This window comes from Acomys minous, assembly GCF_964271855.1.
Source record: "Acomys minous genome assembly, chromosome: 3".
Taxonomy (NCBI): domain Eukaryota; kingdom Metazoa; phylum Chordata; class Mammalia; order Rodentia; family Muridae; genus Acomys; species Acomys minous.
This window is the reverse complement of record NC_140485.1, coordinates 96,897,510-96,923,548: the sequence shown is the minus strand read 5'-3', so window position 1 is coordinate 96,923,548 and position 26,039 is coordinate 96,897,510. Positions and strand designations below refer to the sequence as shown.

Sequence of the window (26,039 nt, the reverse complement as noted above, 5' to 3'; positions counted from 1 at the left end):
TATCCCTATCATTTCTCAAACACTTCTCTGAAGTACCCCACATTTTTTTGTGTCAGTCACTGTCATTTTGTTAACCATTTAATTTCTGCATTCATTTGTTCACATTTATTAGTATTAATATTCATAGGGGTGGGGGTGGGGAGGGGGTTCACAGGCGCTGCAGTGGAGGTGAGAGGCCAGCCCTCAGGAGTCGCTGGGCTCCTCCCACCGTGGGGGTTTCAGGCATCACACTCAGGCCTTCAGGTTCTCAGCAAGGGCCTTTCTCCACGAGGCCATCTTACCCATCCCAAATATCTTACCTTGATATAATTCCTTCCAAGATTTAAGTCGCCCTTTTAAAAACTGTTTTTGAGTTGGGCGTGGTGGCACATGCCCTTAATCCCAGCACTCGGGAGGCAGAAGTGTGAGCTCAAGGCAAACCTGGTCTACAAAGCAATTCCCAGGACAGCCAAGCTACACAGAGAAATACTGTCTCAAAAAATAAATAAACGAATGAATGAATGAATAAATAAATAAATAAACAAATAAATAAATAAAATAAATAAAATAAAAACTGCTTTTGTAAATTGATTTTTTAAATGCTGAAGCATACCATCAGATCCGTTGTTTAATTGTCTGGTGGGGGAACTATTCCTGTTTGAAACACCTTTAATTCCCAGTCTGGGGTCACAACAGGGCACTGTCTGGCTTCAGCCTGACCTGTCTTGCTCATCTACATCTCCCTGTGTGACCTGATGATATTTATTACAAATGGGGCCAAAGATGCATACTCACCAAGTGGACATAAGGCACAAAGTATCCAAAAAGGGCAAGCGGTATCCCAGCAGCCCACACTGCATAGGCTGTCACCTTGAAGATGGCAAAATTGAAAATCTTTTTTGGAGGACTAAATTTTCTCCTGGAAAAGAAGGAGGGCCTGTTGCCCTCGCTCTCTTTCTCTTTGGCGCTGGGAACAAGAGGTCGGTAAGTAAAGCCAGCCAGAAAGAGCACAAACATGAAGATGCAGAGGACTCGCAGCGTGTAAAAGAAGCCCACACTGCAGATCAGATTCCCTAAGAGCAAAGGTAGCAAGATTGTGAAGACGCTGCTGCCAGCCGTGACGATGCCGTTAACTAGTCCAAGGCGCTTCTTGAAGTAGTGTCCCAAAATGACCAGAGAAGGCTGGTAGGCAAAGGAACAGCCGCAGGCAAATATGATCCCATAGGTGAGGTACAGAGGTTCGATGGAGCTGCATAAAGAGAAAAGAAAAGGACAGAAAGGCACTTTAATCTTTTTTATGGTGCTTGGTAGAATAAACCATATTGGGGGTCTGGAGAGACAGCTCAGCAGTGAGGAGCATCTGTTGCTCCCACAGAGGCCCTGGACTGGGTTCCCAGCACCCACGTGGCAGCTCACAACCACCATAACTCCAGTCCCAGGGCATCTGATGGCCTCTTCTTGCCTCTGTGGGCACTAGGCATGTACTTGGTGCACATACATGCAGTTAAACACTCATACACATAAAGTAAAAAAATAAAATAAAATAAATCTTAAAAGGGACTCCCTTAGCCAAAATCAGACTTTGTCAACATTTTTTTTTCAGAAAATAAAATAAAGGGGGGAGGGGAAGGCTTACTAAATCAAGAATATAGCAGTAAAAGACTTTAGTTTAATCTGAATGTGTGAAAAATGGACATTAAGGTCATTGGTGAAATAGTTCCCTTCTCCTTGCCAAGGGTTTCTGGTGAACCACACACAGCACTGGGTAAGAGCCAGGCTCTCCACAGCTCAGAAATAAAGACAGCAGCTGCCAGGAAGGGACAATAAAATCTTGTTCAATAGTACTGTCAAATTACAACTTAACTATGCACACTCATTTTTATGGCATTTTCCCAGGTGCTTACTAAGCAATGTAGTCTAAGGAAAGACTGCCTGGTGCTGCCTCCTCAGTGCTATGTCAGGAACCTTTGCATGGAGAGTTGTGCTCCCCTCCCCCCCCCCACGGCCCTAGGGCTGTCAACCAACCTTTGCCCTGTATTGCGTCGTTCCCAGCATTGTGCAAGAGAAGAAGAAATCATATTCAGATTGCATTAAGACTGAATTAAGTGTGTTCAGCAGTAATTTCAGTCCGCAAGCTTTTAAAGTAACCTGTTATTTAAGTCTCAAAAGAATGATAAAGAATGTAAGAATTCTTATTTTTATCAGATAACTACATCTCTTAGGAAGGGCTGTGTGCTTTGAATTGAGGTACGAACTAAAAGAAAAGTTAGAAGTCACGTTCCTTTTCTCTCTCTTTCTTTCTTTCTTTTTTTCAAAGTCCAATTCAAAAGGCTATTTATCAGTAGATAGATAAAGCTGGTTAATAATTAAATCTTGGACAGTAATGCTCAGCTCTTAATATGCTGAGGTAATCACAAGGGACTCAGATCTCATCAAACGAAGGCATGTCGGCAAGCCTCTGGGTGCCCTAACCCTTGACTAATTCGCACCAGCACCACCTTCTAGAGTTACTTCTAGGCCTTCCCAGATCAATCTCACTTCACTCTGACCACTATTTACCAAATCTCTACTCTTGATTCAATAGACACATTAATCAGGTGGGAAAGTGTGTGTGTTCAAGTTACTCAGTCTGCTTAAAGGAATATTTCTATCTCTATTCCCAGCAAGAATTGTACAGATATAATTCATTTAAAATTATATTTTAACTATTATTTTATTTTATGTGTATAGATGCTTTGCCTAAATCTGTGTCCCATGTGTGTGCCTGATGTTTATGGAGCTAGAAGTGGGCATTGGGTTCCCTGGGACCAGAACTACAGACAATTGTGAGCCACCATGTGGATCCTGGAATCATTGGATTCCCCGGGACTGGAGCTACAGACAGTTATGGGCCACCATGTGGATGTTGGAATCACTGGGTTCCCTGGGACCGGAGCTACAGACAGTTATGGGCCACCATGTGGATGCTGGAATCACTGGGTTCCCTGGGACCGGAGCTACAGATAGTTATGGGCTACCATGTGGATGTTGGAATCATTGGGTTCCCCGGGACTGGAGCTACAGACAGTTATGGACCACCATGTGGATGCTGGAATCATTGGATTCCCCGGGACTGGAGCTACAGACAGTTATGGGCCACCATGTGGATGCTGGAATCGAACCCAGGTCTCCTACAAGAATAGCCAATGCTCTTAATCACTGAGGCATCTCTCCAGCCCCTGCTTCATTCTTCTTGCTTGGAGATGGGAGCTGCCTGCTGTGTTTTTTTTTTAGACAAAGTCTCTCACTGTGGCAGAGATTAGCCTCGCATCCACGATGCTTCACTCTACCAAACTTTCCACATAAGCAGCTTTCCAAACACTTGCAAATTCTTGAAAACTCAAAAATGTTAAAGAATTTTAAAGAAAAAAAATATAAAAATCTATTATACATTTCTCTGCCTCCCACAATACGCATACATTAGAAATAGTATTGATAACATCATTATCACAAACATCACGTGCTGTAGTTACTCCACACCATGGAGATGATAAAACCAGATAGCCACGAATGTAAATCAGAAGCACTCTTTTGAGCATGACTGGAAATCTCATACACTTAATGAGACTGGCTTCATATCTTTCCTGGTGCCTCTGTGCCACTGTCCCCACAGAACTTCTGTCACGTATGTCTGTCCTCATGACAAACAGCTGGTTTCAGTGGTTGAGTAGTGACAATTTTGGAATTTGATTTCCTTAAAAACACACAAATATTTTTAAAATGCATTTTCATTTTAATCCCATGTGTGGGGCTAATGGGGCTGCTTCGGACTGTCCACGGCAACTAACTATGATTTGCCTCATTCTCTAGGAGAGGTGTGGTTTTGGCAAATGCAGATAGTTTCTGCAATTGTGTCCCATTTGAAATTCTGGGAACTTTTCAGAGGGTGTATAAATGCTAGAACACCCATAGGTTGTTGGTCGCTTAGGGAGGTTGGTTGTGGTTTGTTAGTAGCTGTGGTCAAAGAAGAAACAAAAGGAAAGAAAGTAGATTCAGGGATTTTCCTAATTCCTCTATCCTTGTATCTCTCCTATCTAGCATTAAGGGGGTGAAACTGCAGGGACAAAGGGTGGGAAAAAAAAGAACCCACAAAGTAGCAAAGACCAGCGACAGCTGAGGTTTGACATCTAACTGAAGTCTAAGTCAGTAAGACACCGGATTCTAATCATGCACAAAGGCTTCAGAGCCACGACACTGGTGTGACCAGTGTGCTAGAAGGCTTCCTAAGAAAGCAGACATGGACTCACAGGAAAAGCGGACCTCTCGCTGGTAACTTACACCAGCTCTCTCCATGATACTCTGCAATGGGCTGACAGCCTCTGACTAGCAGGTCCAACAATGAAACTGGGTCATGTGAGGATATTATGTATATAAAGGTCAATGTGGTCTCAAGAATTGCTTCTCCTGCACTGAGATACAGAGATGGAGGAAGAGGGACAAATTGGGTTACAAGTCAAAGGGTTTGAAAAACAAATGCTTGGTGTTTGTCTGTGTGGTTTCCTCCTGAGCTGGGCACCAGGCTCCACAGGCTCTCTACCTCATAGGCCTGTCCCTCCCTCCCTCTCTGTGAGTTCCAGGCCAGTCTGGTCTACAAAGTGAGTCAAGGACAGCCAAGGCTACACAGAGAAACCCTATCTCAAAAAACCAAAGAAACAAACAAAATCACTTACTGAACCCATTAGATCTAAGATTGCAGTGACTTTACACCGAAGCCATAGCTTTAGATAACTCACAGACACAACTTGATTCCTTTAGGGGTTTTATTAAATAGATTGAAATAAAAGGAGACACATTTTTCTTGGCTCCAGTGAACATGTATATCCTGACCTCTAAAATTGGACACTGTAAGCAAATGTATTTAAACGGTCAGCCTTTTGCATACTGTGAATGACAATTCTGATCTATGGAATGTGAAGATTTTAAGGGGGTTTTCCTTGTAAACAGTGACGTCTCTGGGAGGTGTTTTTTGTTTTGCTTTGTTTGGGTTTTTTTGTTTTTTGTTGTTTGTAGAGACAGGGTCTCTCTGTGTAGCCTTGGCTGTCCTGGACTCACTTGGTAGACCAGGCTGGCCTCGAACTCACAGCGATCCGCCTGCCTCTGCCTCCCAAGTGCTAGGATTAAAGGCATGCGCCACCACGCCCGGCATCTCTGGAAGGTGTTTAACAGCTCTTCCAAGCAATGTGAATCAGCTACATCCTTACCTTACGAAAGAACTGGACAGGAGCCCGATGAATCCCACGGCAGCGCCCACGACAGCCGTTTTCCGGCAACCAAACATGTCTGTGAAGACGCTCACGATGGGGCAGCAGAAGAAGATCATGCCCATGGACAGCGAGCCAACCCATGCTGTGAAGGAAGAGCGGAGAGCGTGACCGAGCGCCGACTGTGTTTAGGGAGTGGCTAACACACAGCGAGGAAGAGCAGCCGTGCACACGGACAACCAAGGGACACTGCAGTAAGTCGGCAGCACGCCTGAAGGTCAGCACAACTGCTTGGCCAGTAATGATTTATAGAGCAACTGTATTCAACTGAATTCTTGAAAAGCCTGTGCTTATAAATTAATTAAACATTCTGGCTAACTGCTATCTGTAGTTTTAATCAATTTCTAATCTATGAAACAAAATTCATTAAATTAAAAAAAAATTAAAAAGCAAGGCACAGTAGCACAGGCCGGTATTCCCTCAGAGTGCAGAGGCAGGCGGATCTCCAAATTCAAGCTTGATCTACGAAGTCCAGAAGAGCCAAGGCTACACAGAGAAACCCTGCCTTTAATCCCAACACTCAGGAGACAGAGGCAGGTGGATCACTGTGAGTTTGAGGCCAGCCTGGTCTACAAAGTGAGTCCAGGACAGCCAAGGCTACACAGAGAAACCTTGTCTCGAAAAAAAACAAACAAAGAAAAAAAAACTAAACTAAACAGCAAGTTGGGCATGGGGAAGCACACCTATGGTCCCAGCACTATGGAAGAAGAAAAGTGAGTTTGAGTCGACCCCCCCCCTACACACACACATTTATTTATTTATTTATTTATTTAATGAATTTATACCAGGGAAGTCAAAATGCAAAGAAGTGACCTCTGAAATGAGGATAGTGATAATAACTCTTTATTTTTGGATGTTTCTTTATTTTAAGACAGGATCTCATTCTGCAGCCCCTCCTGGCCTAGAACCCATTATGCTGCAATAACTGGCCTCACACTTACCTACCTTCTCCTGTCTCCTAGAATTATAGATGTGAGCCACTGTGTCTGGCTGTGATTAACTTGAGTGGAGAAAGAGTTCGCTCATTTTGGAACAAGTAGTTCAGAAGTGACCACCTGTGTAACACCTGGGCTCAGAAGTGACCACCTGTGTAACACCTGGGCTCAGAAGTGACCACCTGTGTAACACCTGGGCTCAGAAGTGACCACCTGTGTAACACCTGGGCTCAGGTTCTTGGGGGTTTTTGGTTTTGTCCTAGAGAAAATGACTTACACGTAATAGGTCATTTCTGACCCGGATGATAACGTCAGAGTACTTACTTTATCATTATTTATAAAACTATACTGCTCTATTTTCTTCTCTACAAGTATGTTGTTTTCCACAACTTAAAAAGGGGCGGGGGGCGGTAGAAGGAATCAGAAGCCATAGATTCTGGTTCTGACTCTATAAAAATCAAAACAAGAGCAGAAATCATTAGGTACAAATAATCATAACAGTGTGTCTAAGAACTGGGTGATCTGTCATCAAGCCCGGAAAGTCTTCCCAAAAAGCATGTGGCTGTACAGCAAGCCCTATGACAAGACTGTCTCTGAGAGGCCAGGTCCCTTCTGAGCTGGCTTTGGAAACAGACTAGACGTCAGTGAACCTCGGTGCCTGGCACCATAGTTCCTAAGTTAAAGCCTTGGTAATGGTAAGAACACAGGTATTCTCTACTCTACTCAGTTCCACAAGTCTCCTGGCGTGTGTCTACATCTCCTCAGCAGAGGCACAGAGGCCAACTCCTGTGCAAAGCCCTTTTCTTAACACTAGGTTTAAACTTCACCTTTTTTTTTTTTTTTTTTTTTTTTTTTGGTCTGACACAGGGTTTCTCTTTGTAGCCCTGGCAGTCATAGAACGCCCTCTGTAGACCAGGCTGGCCTTGAACTCAAAGATCCACCTGCCTTTGCCTCCCATGTTCTGGGACTAAAGGCATGCATTACCACCACCACCACCTGGCTAAATTGTTCTGAAAGTATATATATTACATATTTAAATAGTCACAGTTCTAATTTTCTTCCTTTATTAAAAAAAAAAAAAGACTGTTATCTTAAAACATGTTTTGGGTGCTGGGATCAAACTCAGTCCCCACAAGAGCACAAGATCTCTTGGGCATGCGGCATCCCTCCAGCCTGTTGCTTTATTTTTGCTGCACCAACTTCAGCATGCTGAAGAAAACATCTGCAGAGACAACAAAGAGCAAGGTGGACCCAAAGTAATTAAGCAGGGGACCACAGGGTGGTTGGCCAAGGAAACCTGCTCCACTCAGCCTGCACTTGTACCAAGAAAAACACCTATCTGCTAAGCCAACCCAGAGCAACCGCTAGTGGAGGCTCTGAGGGAAGAGCAAGTGGGAAGAAGGTGCTGGAAACTCAGTCTGCAGGCAGCAGGGGAGAGTGAGCTGTGTAAGTTTTGGGTTGATTTTATGTACTTCTTGGGACAACTTCTCAAAGCTATTTTTACTTATCAGTTTGGGAATGCTAATTTTTAGGACTCTACTAGTTGGATTACACACACACACAGATACACACATACATACATACACACACCCTGACTCATGTTTTTTTAGAAATTTTCATCATCTTCAAGTAAAATAAATATTGATTTAATGTTGGAAGCCATATATAAAGTTGATTCAGCATTTTATACATTTACACACACTGTGGTTGAATTTTTATAGTTTTTCTCGAGGAAATATCTGTGATTTTTATCTAGGTTTTATGTGATTTTAATGAAACATGGACAGTCATGGCCATCTGCTAATTACTTGTGGTTTAGAACAAAAGGTTTTCGCTAGGTGTGATGGCTCACCTGTAATTCCAACACTTGGGTGACTGAGGCAGGAGGACTACTGCGAGTTCAAGTCCAGCTTGAGCTACAAAGACGCTGTCCTTCAAAAAAAAATAAGACACTCATAGTACTAATGTAATCCCACTCAAAAAATCTTAACATACAATGCTTGAAAAACAATTTACAGGCTGGAGAGATGGCTCAGAGGTTAAGAACACTGACTGCTCTTCCAGAGGTCCTGAGTTAAATTCCCAGCAACCACATGGTGGCTCACAACCATCTATAATGTGATCTGATGCCCTCTTCCGGCCTGCACTTGCAGGCAGAGTGTTGCATACATAATAATAAATAAATCTTTTTTTAAAAAAAAGATTACAGGTGATTTTTAAAAAAGAAAGAAAGAAAAACAACCTACTGGGATAGGTATGGTGCTGCTCACCTTTAATCCCAGCACTCAGAAGGCAGAAGCAGGAGGATCACTAGAGTTTGAGGCTAGCCTGATCTACAAAGTAAGTTCCAGGCCAGCCAGGGCTACAAAGTGAGACAATGTCTCAAAAATAAATAAATAAGTAAGATGAAAAAACAATACACTATTAAAATCCAGCAGGACAGAACACTGCCATCCATTCTTAGATAAAGTCACTTTTACACTCAAGGTACTAACATCAAATAGTAAACCGCGTCAAGAAATCTAAGAGCATACATTACATGTAATGTTCATGAATCAACGTACACTCTGGCCCCCAAAAGATAAAATAAAGACAACACAAACACAACAAAACCTTTGCAAAAGCCTGACTACTATAGATTTTGGTAAAACTATACATGGTCTTATTTTTCTAAAAATATATTATTTCTCCCAAGGGGAAAAAAAATCTTGAAAATTAGAAATCATACCTTCCTGCTGGTTCTGTAAGAAGACATACAAAGAAAGCCAGAAATTGAAAATGAAGTATTAAGTAGGCATAATAGTCATTAAATAATCATAATTTTGTGCTAAAGAAATGAGTGATCTCACAAGATCTATGCTAAACAGCACCAACAGCAAGATATAATCATGTACCGTTTCCTGATCATCTTCTTAAAATTTATCTGTGGAGGAAACAGTTTCCTCTGTCACTGGATGAGCACTAACAGATTGTGTGGGTTTTGTCCATGTTAAATAACAGAAAGCCTGCAGCCACTCCACTCCAGCCAACAAGCCAGTCTTCCTTTAGTAACTGAACGTTTTCTAGACGCAGGATAGACTTGGGATCAGCTGCACCCTATTTCTCCCAGCCCTCTCTCCAAGGTGGGTGTGGGAGAGCCAAGGCTGGGTACAGAGAGCAAGGACATCAGCCATCAGTGGCAACAGAGAGATGACGGTGAATGGAGCTGCCTTTCTCGCAGATGCATGTCTTCCCAATCCTACCTGTGAGCTCCTTTTAGCTATAGCTCTACCAGCAGCTTTTTGGGCTGTCACTCACAGGACTATTGGAGCTGGACCACCCTTCTAGGAAGTCTATTTTGGCAGGAGTCAGAACACCTGTGGGGCTGCCTCTCACCTCCTCCTCTGATCTGTAGGAAGCACACACAAGTCCTCTCAAATCCCAACCCGGCCACTTCCTGTACTGCTCTTGCTGTGGGGAGCTGCTAGCTAGCAATAGCTCTCTCCTTGCTGGATATTTATTTATTTATTTTATGTGTGTGGGCATTTTGCCTGCGTGTATATTTGTACACCCTGTGCACGCAGTGCTGGAAGGGGCCAGAGGGACGGTACCCTGGGGCTGGAGTTACAAACAGGGAGCTGCTGTGTGGTACCGAGAATCAAAAGTTCACATCCTCTTAACCACAGAGCCATCTCTCCAGGGCCCCTCTTGGAGAGTTTCCAGGGGCTGCCTCGGGCCTCAATGCCCCCAGTGGATGGAGGTGCCCTGGAGACTCGATAGACAGCAAGTTCAAGAGCATCTACTCTACCGTGTCTGCCATGCATAAGGGGAAGAGGCCACAACATGAACTTCTGAAGAAAGCTCCCAAAATGTTCCTTCTGACAGGAATCCTTCTAGGGGTTTTAGAGTTCCCAGTGCTATTTTAAAGCCTCACTCCAACTCCTGAGCACCTATCAAATCCAGCAGTCACTTCTGAGACCACACTACTGGACCTTAGTGCCTCTGCTGCAGTTTCAATGGGCTACTCTTTAACTGTTTGTTAAAACAATAATTAGCAATTGATGAAGTTAGGGTAATCTAATCAAAATTAAGAAAAATCACAGTTTCAGATGAATTAATTATTTGCTATTGGAAACTCACATTTTCTGTAAAGTTTCAACATACTAACTAAAGAATTCAAGCACTGGGGCTCAGCTGGTAAAGTGCTTGCCTGTCAGGCACCAGGCCCTGGATTCGATCCCCGGTAAGCCAGGCCTGGTGACACTCACCTCTAACTCTAGTGCTCAGTGGATAGAGACAAGATAGCATTATTTCAAGATCATCCTGGGCTACACAGCTAGTTTGGCACTCACCCGAGCAACACAAAACAGGCTCTGTCTCAACAAAATAAAGAATAGCACTCTAGGGTCAGGGGCTGCAGAGCAGGTGCCACAAGCCATGCCAGCGTTGCAGAGGCTAGCCTAGTCTACATAGCGAGTGCTGGGACAGCCTCAGCTACATAGTAGAGAGGCCCTGTCTCAAAAGAGAGAGTTCTGCCATTTTGTTAATTTTGTATGGAATGTAAGTATCTAGTTTATGTGTGGATTCATAAAGATCCAATTGTACTGTGATAAACAGAAAGGAGGAGTCAGATTAGCTGAGAGACACTGGATTGTAGAAAAGTTGCTGCATTAGACCAATCTGTACATTTTAAAGATGTTACTTTCACAGAGGGAGGTGGATCTCTGTGAAATCAAGGCCCGCCCAGTCTACATAGCAAGGTCCAGGCCAGCCGGGACTATATAGAGCCTGTCTTTTTAAAAAGTTTCATATTTACATAAAAATGAAGGTACGGATTGTAATCACATGTCCTATCCTGCATCTGGATTCTTTTTTAAAAAACATCTTCCATTAGTATGATATTTTCAAGTCATTAAGGAGCCAATACTGATATTGTATCCTTTGGTTTCTTTCTTTGTTTCTTCCTTCTCTCTCTCTCTCTCTCTCTCTCTCTCTCTCTCTCTCTCTCTCTCTCTCTCTCTCTTATTTATTTATTTATTTGGTTTTTTGAGACAGGGTTTCTCTGTGAAGCCCTGACTGTCCCAGAACTCACCCTATAGACCACGCTGCTCTTAAACTCACAAGAGATCTGCCTGCTTCTGCCTCCTAGGTGCTAGGATTAAATGTGTGCCACCATGCCTGGCTTGTTCAGATTTCTTTAGGCTTACCTAATGTCATTTTTTGTTCTGGGATGCAGTCTAGGACAGCACATTATATTAGTGCACATGTGTGCTTGGGCTCCTTCTGACTCTACCTGTCTGCCTGGGACCTTGGCAGTTCTGGGGAGTATCGGGTGTGTGTAGAACGCCCCTAGATGTGGCTGTTGTGGAGAAGCAAGTGCTCCGAAGGAACAGCACAGTCGTGAAGCCGCACACAGTCCCCATGACTTACCACCTTGAGCAGCTCTGTGAGTAGTGTTTTCAGGGTCCCCTAATGTAAAGTTGCCTTCCTTTCCCCTCGTTATACTGGACTTTTAGAAAGAAGTCACTAAGTACAGCTCACACTGCAGGAGTGAAAATTAAGCTCTCCTTGGGAGCAAAGTACCTGCTACATAAACTTTGGAATTCTTCCGTGTGGGAGATCAATGTGTTCACCCACATTCATTTCTTCAGATATGTATTCACACTGGTAACAGGCTCAAAACAGTGATACAGTTTTGGTTATATTTAAATCTTGTTGACTCTTTGAGGGCTCTTACATTTGGCCCTGTCACTCTTTGACATAGTCCTCACTTTTATAAGTCTGAGTTTGAATTATTTGTTTACATTGTAGAGGCAAGGTTTTGCTATGTAGCCTAGACTGGCCTCACACTCAGAACCTTCCTACCTCATTCCAAGCAGCTGGGATGGCAGGCGTCTAGCACTATATCAAATGTCGATGCATCTATATGTAACCGTCAGCTACACTGAGTAAACCTTGAATTAACATCAGTGTTTCCAACCCCATTATCACAGGACTTGCTCTAGACTTCATCCTGTCTTGACTGGAACCATTCATCCCAACAGTGAAAACTCAGAAACATACTTTTCATCTCAGAAAGTCAGGAAGGTGTGATGGCATATGCCTGTACTCCCAGCAATCAGGCAGCTAAGACAGAAGCGGTAAGGTTAAGGGCCAGCCTGGGCCATATAGCAAATTTGATGCCAATCCAGACCTTTACAGTGAGACCTTGTCTAGAAGGAGGAGGAGGAAGATGAAGGAGGAGGCGGAAGATGAAGGAGGAGGAGGAAGATGAAGGAGGAGGAGGAAGATGGGGAGGAGGGGGAGGAAGATGAAGGGAGGAGGAGGGAGATGGGGAGGAGGGGGAGGAAGATGAAGGGAGGAGGAGGGAGATGGGGGAGGAGGGGGAAGAAGGGGAAGAGGATGGGGGACTAAGAGGAGGAGGAGGAGGGAAGGAGGGGGAGGAGGGGAGAAGAAGGAGGAGGAAGAAGAGAAGAAAAGTGAAAGATGAAAGAGGGAGGGAGGGAGAACGGGAAGGATTATAAAAGTAAAAGAAGTGATTTGTGTGTTGAGATAAATAACTACACTACTTTGTCCATAATATCAAGACTCTTTGAAATAGTGAACTTCAAAGTAATCCTGACCTCATTCAAATCTCAATGGCCGTGTTGCAGTGTTGGAGATGGAAACTGGGGCCTTGTGTGGGCTTGGGCGAGTGCTGTTTCACCAAGCTACATTCTCAGGCCTTTTGCATTTTGACATAGGCTCTTGCTAACTTACCCACCCCAGCCCTAAACTTGCAAAGTAGACCAAAAAGGCTTCAAATTTAAAATCCCTCTGGAGTAGCTGGGATCGAAGGTATGTGTACCACAGTCTGCTTTAAAGTGAACTGAAGTTGTAATTGCAATAGTGTTTGGTCATGGCTTACACACACATAAAAATAACATTTATAGAGTTCACTGAGGTAAAATGGACAAGATTGCTCATGGTTGGGCATGATGGCTCACAGCCTTGTCTGATGAGGGCAGAGGGAGGGGTGCTAAAGGATTAGCATCTGCTAACTTAAAACCATTTACACTGCTGGAAAGTCTTGACCAGAGCAACATCGCTCTAAGTATAGATTTCTGAACTTATATTTCATATGTTACCTTAAAATATGAAAAATGACAAGATCTGGGTGTTGTTGTTGTTGTCATTTCGAGACAGGGTTTCCTTGTAGTCCTCGCTGCCCTGGACTCACTTTGTAGACTAGGCTGGCCTCAAACTCACAGAACTCACAGATATCCACCTGCCTCTGCCTGCTGAGTTCTGGGATTAAAAGTGTGCACCACCACACCTAGCTTAAGGTTTGGGGTTTTAAAAAGAGATAAATCACACTCTACCAACCCTCTACCCACTTGAGCCTTTACAGTTCATCTCTATATCTCTTAGAAATTAGCAGCATTAACTGGGCGTGGTGGCGCACACCTGTAATCCCAGCACTCCAGAGACAGAGGCAGGCGGGCTGCCGTGGGTTCAAGAACAGCCTAGTCTATAAAGCTAATCCAGAAAAGCCAAAGCTACACAGAGAAACCCTGTCTCAAAAAATAAATAAATAAATAAATAAATAAATAAATAAATAACAACATTACAAAAAACAAAGGCTGGTCTTTGGGGAAATTTTTCACTTAGATCTATACAGTTTAGTCTTCTGCAAACCTCATTTATTAAGATTTATTCCTCTAAGGGTAACAAATGCTGTAACCTTACTACTGTTTACAGTAGAAGGCTGACTCCCTCTGCCTGCTTCCATTCGGCAGTTGTTAAGTCATGATTCGATGCCCAGTACAGGACACCAACCTCACAATAGTCCCACTTCATTCTAATTAAGACGGAGACAGTGCAGTTCTAAAACAGGATGCTCATCACGCGGGACAGTGCTATCCACAACTCTATTGAGAGGCTCATACTTTGTGTCTCTCCTGTGCTGTAGCCTCCTCCTCAGGAATAGCAATAATTTTATGTATTTGCCTCTTTTTTAAAAGTCTCACTGAAAACAGTAATATTTAAAGGTGAATTTTAAGGGGCTAGGAAGATGGCTCAGCAGCTAAGCGCACTTGCTGCACTCACAGAGTGCCTTGATTCAGTTCCCAGCAGCCACACTGGGCACCTGACAGTCACCTGTAACTCCATCGCCAGGTCATCCAATGCCTTCTGGCCTCTTCAGTCATTGCACACTTGACATGCAATCCAGGAAAACAGGCACACATATATACACATAAATAGAAAAAATTTTAAGATAATTTTTTTATTTTGATTTTGGTTTTGGTTTTTCGAGACAGGGTCTCTCTGTGTAGCCTTGGCTGTCCTGGACTCACTTTGTAGACCAGGCTGGCCTCAAACTCACAGCGATCCTCCTGCCTCTGCCTCCCGAGTGCTGGGATTAAAGGCGTGTGCCACCGCGGCCGGCCAAGATGATTTTTTTAAAAAGAAAAGCTGTGATAGAAAGATGGTACGGCAGTTACAAACCATCCTTGTTGCTCTAGCGGAGGACCTGAGGTTGACTCCCTGCACTTGCATGGTGAGTGGCTCACAATCATCTGTAACTCCAGTTTCAGGGAACCCGGTGTCCTCTCCTGACTTTCCCGGGAACCAAGCATGCACACGATATGATACATACATGCAGACTTAACACTTTCACATAAAAAAGCACATGAAAAAAAAGCAAAACAACATTTTTAGCTGTGCACGTACTCTGGGTATGGAATCCTTACCGAGCGCCCAAGCCCTCAGGTACAATTACCCAGCGCCTTGGTGCTGCTGCCTCTGCTTTCATTGACAGGGACTGGAGCAGCAGCCTGATGCTAACTGTACGGCTACTTCTAGCACAAGGACAACACCCAGTCCTCAGCACTTGCTATAAGCTAAGGAGAAGGCACTGACTTTCACTGGCTCTCACCTGCGGCCATATCTGCTCTACTTCTTATCCCATTTCTGTGTCGTTGCCTTATCATAACCACGTGGCTACGATGGCTTATACTAAGGGTTATTTCCACCTATTTGAACATCACATTCCACATCTTTTTTTTTTTCTGATGCTGAAAACCACATCAGATCCCTGTGGAATCCTCATTAACACAGATTAATACACACAGTCTTATTACTATAGCTCTTTAATTTTTGAGAAAGTAACTAGATTGATGACCTTATAGTGAGTGGGGAAGCAGTAAATATAAAAATATCACTAGGTTCTTGTAAAACTTTGATACTATTCTACAAAACAGGAAACAACAAATTGTTCTTTGCCTGAACATCGTTTCCTCAGAAGACTCTCCAAAGCCCTACTCTGCTGCACTCTTTCTTCTCTTCCTGTGGTAAACGTTTCCCTCTTAGGTGCAGGAACCGCTGCCATGGGACAAGGTCCAAATGGAGAATGAAAGCCGTCGCTAACAGCGACCAGAACTCTGAAAAGATACTTACAGCACACACATACACCCCTCTGATTTTGTAAGGAGGATGAAAACTAACATTTAGTGAGCTCCTGCCACGCGGCAGACGCTGTGCAAACACTCTACTCAGTCTTAACCAGCTGCAAGGGAAGTAGCCACTGCTTAGTGATTAAGCAATCCGCCGAAGCGTGCGCAACAACTCAAGTGGAGAACTCTAGATTTGCCACGGAGACTGCCTGGCCCAAAGCCCAGCTCTGTGCAGTCCCTCACTCCTTATAAACAACCGCGCAGCTTTTATAACTTCTGGTTAGCACACCTAAGCTGACAACTATAAAGTGGTACAAATAAATACGCACATAATCTTCTTATTATATCTCTTTAATCTTTGAAATTATAACAGGATCGATGACCAATAGAGGGAAAGTGGTTAACAGGTTAAGTTTTTATAAAATGTATTGAAAAACATTCTCCAAAACAGTGAAAAAATATTCCATTGTTCTTCACCTAAATGTTAATTTCTTTATACAGCAAATTCTCAAACATCAAGAAAAACAGCTTCTGGGCCAGGAAAATAGCTCAGTGGGTAAAAGGAGCCTGTTGCCAGGCCTAACAACCCGAGTTCAATCCCCGAGTCCTGTGTGGTGGAAGGAAAGAGGCTGTGCTTTGCACACCATGGCTCCTGTGCACACATGCACACAAAACAGTAAACAAATGAATATGTAAATAATGTTTTTTGTTTTTTCGAGACAGGGTTTCACTGTGTAGCCCTGGCTGTCCTGGACTCAACTTTGTAGACCAGGTTGGCCTGGAACTCACAGCGATCCACCTGCCTCTGCCTCCTGAGTGCTGGGATTAAAGGCATGCACCACCACCGCCAGGTGTAAATAACTTTTTAAAAGAGAAAATTACTCCCCTTAAATGTGGAAGATCAACTTAGTAATGCTTTCAAGTAGCTAGTTAGGACCCAACAAAGCTGCTTACAGCACCTTCTGTGAAGGAATACACCAGAACCAGCTTACTCCAAGAATGTTCTGCTAAATTGCCTCAGTGTTCTCCCTTCTCCAACACTCATCACACACACACATATGCACATGCGCACGCGTGCGCGCACACACACACACACACACACACACACACACACACGAGAGGGAGGGAGCACTCATTACTTCTCTTCAAATCTTAGTTTTTTAAGTGCTACACCATACCTTGAGTGTCTCTCTCTCTCTCTCTCTGCTAATTCTTCACATCCTATGTGCACACAAAAATATCCATCCTATCTCTTCAGTCTTTGAAAGGGAAGTTACTACTGGATACCTAATGCCTTTCCCAAAGAGGGTTAAATCTAGATCTATTTCCTTTGTCCACAGTTACAGTGTTCTTCCTCCTCTCCAACAACTTGCTCTGCAAAGCCACAAAAAATGTCTTACACATAAAACTGAGAACACTTACACAAGAGATCAACCATAAGAAACCCTCATATAATGAAACAAGGTTTCCTTGCACTTTTCAATGTAGCCTTATTCTGTTGTATGAATTACAAAATAGAGTCCCATGTAGCCATGAAAAACTTTTGAATTGTGTCTAGTAAAGATGTTGGACTGGATGGAGCTAACAAGAAAAGCTGAAAAATAACAAAACTTCCACCCGCCAGATTTTTCAGGCAGCACATTCACTCACTCAGTAAGTAAAGAGTGACTGTGCCAGCACTGGTGTAGATCTGAAAACAGAGGGAATAACACAGATGCCAGTCTCTGCCCACAAAGAGGTGCTATTCTATGTAGGGACAAAAGCTAAGAATAAAGATTATATCATGGTTGGCAAATCAGACTCCAAACCCCATTATAAACAGAAGGCTGAATTGATTAAAAACAAAATCTTCAAAAGTGAAAATGCAAGAGCATTACATTCAGCATTCAGTAAATTCAGTGTACAGCTATGAATGGGAAGGGAACACAGAGTGTTGGTCATGCAAGGAACATTTGGGCCACAGGCTCTGCTGGGCACTGGGGTCCTGAATGCCTAATCTCATTCAAGAGTCAGTCTCCATTCAAGAAAGCCAGACAGTGGGCCGTGCGGTAACTGCGGGCTTCGTGGGACCTCGTAGAAAGGCTGTGTGCTCTAGATGTGGGAAGGCAGGGGAAGGCAGGGGAAGGCAGGGGGAGGCAGGGGCAGGCAGGGGGAGGCAGGGGCAGGCAGGGGGAGGCAGGGGAAGGCAGGGGGAGGCAGGGGGAGGCAGGGGGAGGCAGGGGGAGGCAGGGGGAGGCAGGGGCAGGCAGGGGGAGGCAGGGGCAGGCAGGGGGAGGCAGGGGAAGTCAGGGGGAGGCAGGGGCAGGCAGGGGGAGGCAGGGGGAGGCAGGGGGAGGCAGGGGGAGGCAGGGGGAGGCAGGGGAAGGCAGGGGGAGGCAGGGGGAGGCAGGGGAGGCAGGGGGAGGCAGGGGAGGCAGGGGCAGGCAGGGGCAGGCAGGGGGAGGCAGGGGAGGCAGGGGAGGCAGGGGGAGGCAGGGGGAGGCAGGGGAAGGCAGGGGGAGGCAGGGGGAGGCAGGGGCAGGCAGGGGGAGGCAGGGGGAGGCAGGGGCAGGCAGGGGCAGGCAGGGGCAGGCAGGGGGAGGCAGGGGGAGGCAGGGGGAGGCAGGGGCAGGCAGGGGCAGGCAGGGGCAGGCAGGGGGAGGCAGGGGGAGGCAGGGGGAGGCAGGGGAAGGCAGGGGGAGGCAGGGGAGGCAGGGGCAGGCAGGGGGAGGCAGGGGGAGGCAGGGGCAGGCAGGGGCAGGCAGGGGCAGGCAGGGAAGGCAGGGGAAGGCAGGGGAAGGCAGGGGAAGGCAGGGGCAGGCAGGGGGAGGCAGGGGAAGGCAGGGGGAGGCAGGGGGAGGCAGGGGAAGGCAGGGGGAGGCAGGGGAAGGCAGGGGAAGGCAGGGGAAGGCAGGGGAAGGCAGACATTCTCCTCTGGGCAGGATCCAAACTAGCTTGAAGGATAAACAGGGTTTCTTGGGCAAAGAATGGAGGAAAGAAGAGGCATGTGCATGCCATGTGAAGGGAACAGCACCTGCAAAACGAATGTCTGGAAAATGGTTCCTTAAACGGTCAGAGTCATTGCAAAGCTATGCTTGGTTAACCTGGCAATGACCTGCTTCGGTGGCATTGGAGAAACTTCACTCTGGTCTTGCAGAAAAAACTAGTAGTCATATGGAAAGCTTGAGGAAAGCAGAGGACCACATATGACAATACCAGCGATCCCAATTCAGAAGCAGCGAGACACCGAAGGGACGGGCATGAGGGATGTAAGTATCAGCAGAACTGAAGATTCCGCAGGCAGAAACACACAGCAGACAGTAAAGGGCCTGGGAAAGGCAATGGGCAGTGGGAGGCAGGGTCTAAGAACAAAGGAAAAAGCAGATCCAGGAATGGGGTAAAGGAAAGATGAGGAATTTGTTTGAAAACAAAAGAACTTACTCTCCCTGCTGAATATAAAGCAAACTCCTCTTTTAAAGCGCAGCTGAGGACAAGTGTGCCAAGTGCTCAAGAGAAGGTTCCACGAGGAAGAGCACCTGCTGCACAAGCATGAGGACCTGAGTTCAAATCTCCAGCGTCATCTAAAAGGCATACTGTAAGCCCAGTATGATGGGTGATAGGGGTGGGGCAGGAGGGCACAGGGGCAGAGGCATAGGGACCAGATACCCGGGGCTTGGGGCTGCCAGTCTAGCCACAGGTTCAGTGACAGATTATCTCAGAGGACTAAAGCAGAGAATTATAGACAAAGGATGGACACTGGATAGCCCCCTCTGTCTGGTTCACACACACACACACACACACACACACACACACACACACACACACACAGAGAGAGAGAGAGAGAGAGAGAGAGAGAGAGAGAGAGAGAGAGAGAGACAGAGACAGAGACAGAGACAGAGACAGAGACAGACAGACAATCAATAGATCGATAGATTCATAGATAGATAGATAGATAGATAGAGAAAATGATTTTAATGCTGAGATCTTTAGTTGGTAAAGTGCCAGAGTTAGATCCCCAGACTAGTGTAAAGAGACAGGTGGGGTAGCACAAGTTTTTATAACCTCAGTACTGGAGAAGTGGACACAGATGGATCCCTAGGGTTCACTGGCTACTCAGCCTCGTCCAGTAGGTAAGCTTCAGGCTAAAACAAGACAAAGTCCTAAGGAATAACAATACAGTAGCAGCTGAAGTTGTGCGTGCCTACACTCACACATACAAACAAAACACACTCACGTCACATATATACATACTCACAGGCACATACACAGACTCACACACAAATATATACACACAGAGAGAGACACATATATACACATACACACACACAATTTTAAATTCTTAATTTTTTAAACATTTTTCTGTGCTGTTGTTTCCCTTGCATGTATCCCTGTGCATCACATGCATTCAAATGCCTACAGTGGCCAGAAGAAAGTGTTAAGATTCTCTGGAACTGGAGTTACAGATGGTTGTTAGCCACCAAGTGCCTGCCTGGAACTGAACCTGGGTCTTCTGTAAGAGCAGTAAGTGCTCTTAACTGCAGTGCCATCTCTCTTGTCCTTTAAATTCTCTTTAACATTTTTTTATATCATGGAAAATTTTATAAATTTCTGGGGTTTGAGTGTTTGTTGTTTTTGAAGGGGGCTGCTCTGTTTTTAATTAACTCCTTATATACTTAATGTGTAGGGTGTTTTGTCTGCGTGTATACCTGTGTACCACCATGTGTGTGCCTGGTGTCCACAGAGGCCAGAAAAAGACATCAAATCCCCTGAAACTGGAGTTAGGAACGGCTGTTAGTTACCATGTGAGTACTGAGAATTGAACCTGTGTCTTAAAGAAAAGCACTAAGCTTTCTCCCCAGTTTCTCATTTTGTTTTTTGGTTTGGTTTGGTTTGGTTTGGTTTAGTTTTGAGACAAGATTTCACTATGTAACCCTGGTTGACTCAGAAGTAACTACATAGATCAGAGTGGCCTTAAATCTGTGCCAAGCCTCTGTCCCTGTCTTACAAATGATAGGATTACAGATGTGGTCACCAAGACCAGAGAATGTCTCTATTCTTGAGCAGATTATTAGGGGCAGAAGACAAGCCAGAAGCAATCTCAAGGTGTTGCTGGATTTGGCCACTATTTGCTGGAAGGAACTCCTTTCAACAGAGCAGAGAAATGTAACACAGACAATTTTCCTGAAAAAGATACCTCATATTTATAATTTGGGATGCTATAAAATTTAAAAAGTAACACAGTAAGCTGTTATATTGTGGAAAGCACAAACATAAGCCCACAGAACAAATTAAAAACAACCATCCTGATATTGCGCAAGAAGAGATCTGTAACATGAAAACTCCCTCATTCATTGGCCTCTGACCCAGCCGGAGGCTTCTCATCAGTGCCAATGCAGGGACTGTCTCCACAGTCTCAGTGACAGCTCTGGGGTAAAGGACCTAGTTTATTGGTGCCTTGGGTGTCTGTTTAACCAGCCCCTCTGGGCTTCTCTTGTTTTTCATCATGGTCTGTCCTCAGGAGGCCCAAGTTCTCTTCTTATCTATAATGTAAACATACTAGGCAAGGCCTGGAAGAAAGATTTGCAGCTGACCAGCTCACCTCTAACTGTTATACCAGCCTCTTCCTTAAAAATGAAAAGAGAGATGCTGATGTCCATGATGACAACTGAAAAAAGTGTTTACAGCTTTTGTGGGGTTTTTTTGCACACATACTCAATATTAACTAAAATAAAAATTAATTTTATAAAGAAATCTGTTAGTGAAACCAATCAAAGTACATGACTAAGTCTTGGAAACCACAGGAACACAGCAATAAAACTGCCTAACAAATAGCACACAGAGACTACTGCGAAGGGTCATAAAAATCTGTCTCAAGATTGGAAACTGTGATGGCAACTCCTAGGAACTGGCTGAATGTGTAGATCAGATATACAAGGCACAGACAGATTCCTCAAGGCAAGTCAGAGCATAGCTTCCCCTGGGGGGAGTGGATGTGGGGGACGACGAAAGTCTCATGCTGGTAGCTGTTCGGTCTGAGCCAGCATCACCGTTTAATCACTAAGTGGCCAGAACCCCGGAAAGGCAAAAGACGTTGCTCCTGTACGTAGAAATGAGAGTATTTGCGAGGCTAAACTAGTAGCACGAGGAACTGCCGGGAAAGAGCCTGGCTGTATTCACAGACTGCTTTGTGGAATCTCAGGAAAGCATGAAGGCTCATCCTGCTGTTCCCTCACAGGCACATGTACTCCCTCTCACAGGCACATGTGCTGCTTCAAAAGTTCAAAAGGAATATCACACCTTGCAGGGCTTGGCAAAACACAGAATGAGACGTTGTTTGAGGCAGCTACACTAGTCTCCCCTTCAAGAGACTGGTGAGGGCTGTTGATTACGTTCAAAGGGGTTTACCTGAGTACAGTAATTTAAGTAGGTCAGGACAAATTCCAAGGTAAACTTCCTGTTAATCTCAAACCACTGTCCATTCTGTATGCCAGCGTAGAGCTAAGTAACATCTGTCAAGGGCTCGCGCCCCAAGCACTACTTCAGAGCATTTTATGCACTTGTATTTGCATTTATTCCTAAGTGTTTAATCCTCACAACACTCTTCTGGGGATCTGGGGCCCTGTTCATGCAAAGCAAACACTCTACCACCAAGCTACATCAGCAGCCCCAAGGCTTTGGTTTTTTTGAGGCAGGGTCTCACTTCCCGTCTGCTTCATAGTCATTTAAATGACCAAAGCGGCCTCAAACGTGTGATTCTCCTGCCTTTGCCTAAGTGCTAGGATTGTAAAGCCGGATCACCTCCAACCCCAGCTCTCACAAGCTCCATACAAAGTATTCTAACCTTCATGATGAAACGGAGGCAAAGCGTGCATTAAATAACTTGTCCAAGGCCACCAAAGGGGACAAGGGAGTCACGGGACTGGAATCCACACAACCCCCACCAGAAGTAGCCCACCTTCTATACAAGGTTACAATAAACCTTTGGAGACACTCCTGGGTCTCCTCCTAAAATAGCCATGTACAAACAAGTCTTATTAACTAAGTCTTTTTAACCCACACAGACAAGTTTCTATCTAACAGATTTCTATCTTAGTAAAGCAAATGTCTCAGGATTGCTGGCCTCCCAAGTAGCCACCACTCCTGCCCTGCATTACCAGCTGACCAGCTACGCTCTGATAGCTGCACTCTTTCTCACAAGCAAGCTATCAGGAGCTACCACGGAATAGCCGGAAACTACGAGATGAGAACATTTAAACTGCCAAGATAAACTACCTAGGCAGACTGGAGTTCAAGCTGCTCGCCATCCCTGCCTCCTCCCTCCCCCCCTCTCCCGCCAAATTCTTCCTTGAGAGTGGATATAAAATCAGAACCATCTTTTACCTAATATAAAAGTTGTTTCTTTTTTTTTTTTTTTCCCCCGTGCATTGGTGTTTTGGCTGCGTGTATGTCTGTGTGAGGGTGTCAGATCCCCTGGAACTGGAGTTACAGGCAGGTGTGAGCTGCCATGTGGGTCCTGGGAATTGAACCCGGGTCCTCTGGAAGAGCAGCCAGTGCTCTTAATCACTGAGCCATCTCTCCAGCCTAAAAGTTGTTTCTTAAGACAGATTAAGCTAGGGCTAGAAAGATGGCTCAGCAGTTAAGAGCACCTACTACCTTGCAGGTCCTACCAACCAGGACCCAGGTTGGATGCCCAGCACTCACAAGACAGCTCACAACTATCTGTTGTTAGCTTCAGTTCCAGGGAAACCCAACAGCCTTGCCTGGCTTCCTCCAGCACCAGGCGTGCATGTGGTGCACAGACACAGATGCAGACAAAATAACTACACACGTAAAAATAAATAATCTTTTAAAAGACAAAGTAAACTGATGAGTAAATGAGGAGGGAAAATAGCTTGAGAGAAAGGGCACCAAGACCACTGTGATGGCTAAGCGTGTCGACTTGACGCAGGTGGGAAGAGGGAACTTCATTTGAAGAACTGCATCCATCCCTGGACTGGCCTGGGGCGTGTCTTGACGGATGACTGATGCAGGAGAACACAATTCATCTAGGAAGTGCTACCCTGAACAGGTGGTCCTGGGCTGTGTAAGAAAAGCAGGCTGAAAAAACAGAAAGGCAAGCAAGGCCGTGGGCAGCCTTCCTCTGAAGCCTCTGCTTTGGCTCCTGCCTTGGCTGTCCTCGATGATGATGTACTAGTTTATAATATTTATAATAACAAGAGAAAGCAAACTAGAACACAAATCAGTGCCAGGAACATGGGGCGCTGCTGTGATGGACGTTATTGCTGATTTTTGTTGTTTGTTTGGGGGTTTGGCGGGGGTGGGCGATGGGGAAAGTATGTGGAACTTTGGGCTAGAAGTGCTCAGAGCTTTAAAAGCTATTGTTGACGGAACCTGAAAGATAAGACTGTTGAGAGAAATGCAGGCAGTGGAGACCTAGCTTGTGAGGAAGCAAAGGCTCTCAGGGATATATTTCAGGTGAGACTCTTTGAAATTGAAACCTGAGACAACAGAAGCGGCAATCAATAAGAGGTCCGTATCATGAAGACAAAATCTTCTGGGAAATAGTTCCTCGGGGGTCAGCACACAGAAACTGTAGTCTAGTAGGAGCTGAGACTGCACATCAAGCTTGGCAAATAATGTGGACGTGAGACCGCATGGTGCTGCTTTTGAAGGCATGAAGGCGTAAGTCATGCAGAGCAGCTGGGACTTGGTACATGAGAGGCCAGAAGGCACTGCTACAGGAGAGACTCCAGGACCACGGGATGCCTACCAAGGATGGTGCCAAAGCAGGTGTGGCACAGTTCTGATCTTAGAAGACGTGGTGTGGGGGGCAGAGGTGGAGAAGTAGGGCTACCCAAGCTTCTTGGAGCCTGGAGACCATGAGTGAGTCCCAGATGCTGGGTCCTGTGAGCTACAGGGTTTGATTTACACTGTTGCATATGGGGGTTTGCTTTGATCTGACTGTAACTGTGCCCTGGTTCTTTGCTCTTTGAATAAGAAAGTTTATAACTTACTCTTTGTTTTTCTTTCTACAGACACCATTAAAGCAGTGACATTTTTAGGGAATTTGAGAGTTTTAATGTTAAACTATGTCTTATATTGTGCTATTAAGATGAGATCCTGGAGATAGGGGAAATTTTACTGTTAGTATCATGTTTTCAAGACCTACCCATATTGTAGCATGGAAATATTATGTTAGTTATGACTAATGTACCTTTTCATATGTTTTGCGAACATTTATAGCACTTGTTTGGGAAGATGTCTACTGAAGACTTTTGCTTCCTCTTTGGCTGTTATTGTTTTACCATTAAATTGTATGATTCTTTTCATGTTCCGAATTAGTCCTTGAACACATCTGGCCTGCAAAACTCTTCACAGTCTATGGATCCTCTTCACTTTTAAAAAATTCTCTCCTCTGTCTGTCTCTCCTGTCTCTCCTGTCCCTCTCTCCCTCTCTCTTCTCCCTCTCTCTCTCTCCCCCCCCCTTCTCTGTGTGTGTGTGCATCTGTGTCCCTGTGTGTGTATGTGTCTCTATATGTCTCTGTGTGGACGTGTCTGTGTCTGTGTGTACATCAGAATGCTGTGGTACCCACGCTGAAATCGGAGAACAACTATGCAGCATCGGTTCTCCCTTTCCACTGCTGTATGCGTTGCAGGGATCGGACTGATGTGATCAAGCTCTCATAAAAAGTGCTTTTACCCGTTGAGCCATCTCACTGGCTTTCTCTTCATTTTCATTTTTATTTTTAGAATTTTTCTTTTTCTCTTCACTCTCTTAATGATGTTCTTAGAGGCACAGAAGTTTTTGGCTTTATGAGGCACTGTCTATTTTAATCCTGCTTAAGCTTCCAAGGCCATATCCTAAAAACCATTGCCTAGTCCAAAGTCACCAGTACATAAACATATTCTTCCATAATATTTGTATAGCTTTACCTCCTGAATTTGTCCTTAATGCACTTGAGGTCTGACCTGTCCTTCGTCCTGTCTTTGTTCTAGTTGTCCCAGCGCCCCTCGTTACATCACTTGGAGACTTTTTCACCTCACTGAGCAGTCTTGGCTTAATTGCCCATCTTAATTTTCAATATTTAAAAAAATGTTTTGAGAACAAAATGTGGTTTGTTTGTATAGTTTTATGCAACGATTACACAGTAAGCTGCACATAAACTGTTCAATGATATGCCCTGGGCAAGCACTGCCACAATCAAAACAGTAAACCTGCCGTCATACAACTTCCTCCTGCCCCTCTGCAGGCAACTGATGATCTGTAGATTACCTTGGATTTTTTGAACTTTTACATATGAACTCATAGAGCGTACATATATATTCTCTACGAGTATATATATACACATTTTTATTTTTGCTCTAATTTATATCATTGATAAAAAATTATTCAGAGCTGAATATCTTTTTTAAAAAGCTAGATGTACTTTGTG

The 26,039-nt window shown here is 44.7% G+C and overlaps 1 protein-coding gene across 1 annotated transcript in view; it reads right to left on the bottom strand.

The window, feature by feature from the left end:
• Window positions 1-26,039, bottom strand: part of SLC16A10 (solute carrier family 16 member 10) — a 115,172-nt gene that overhangs the window by 41,714 nt on the left and 47,419 nt on the right. The window contains exons 2-3 of the mRNA XM_084775108.1: window positions 5,220-5,364; window positions 775-1,228 (exon numbers count right to left, since the gene is read on the bottom strand). Coding sequence (XP_084631234.1) covers window positions 775-1,228; window positions 5,220-5,364 — 599 coding nt within the window. The remainder of the gene's footprint in view (window positions 1-774; window positions 1,229-5,219; window positions 5,365-26,039) is intronic.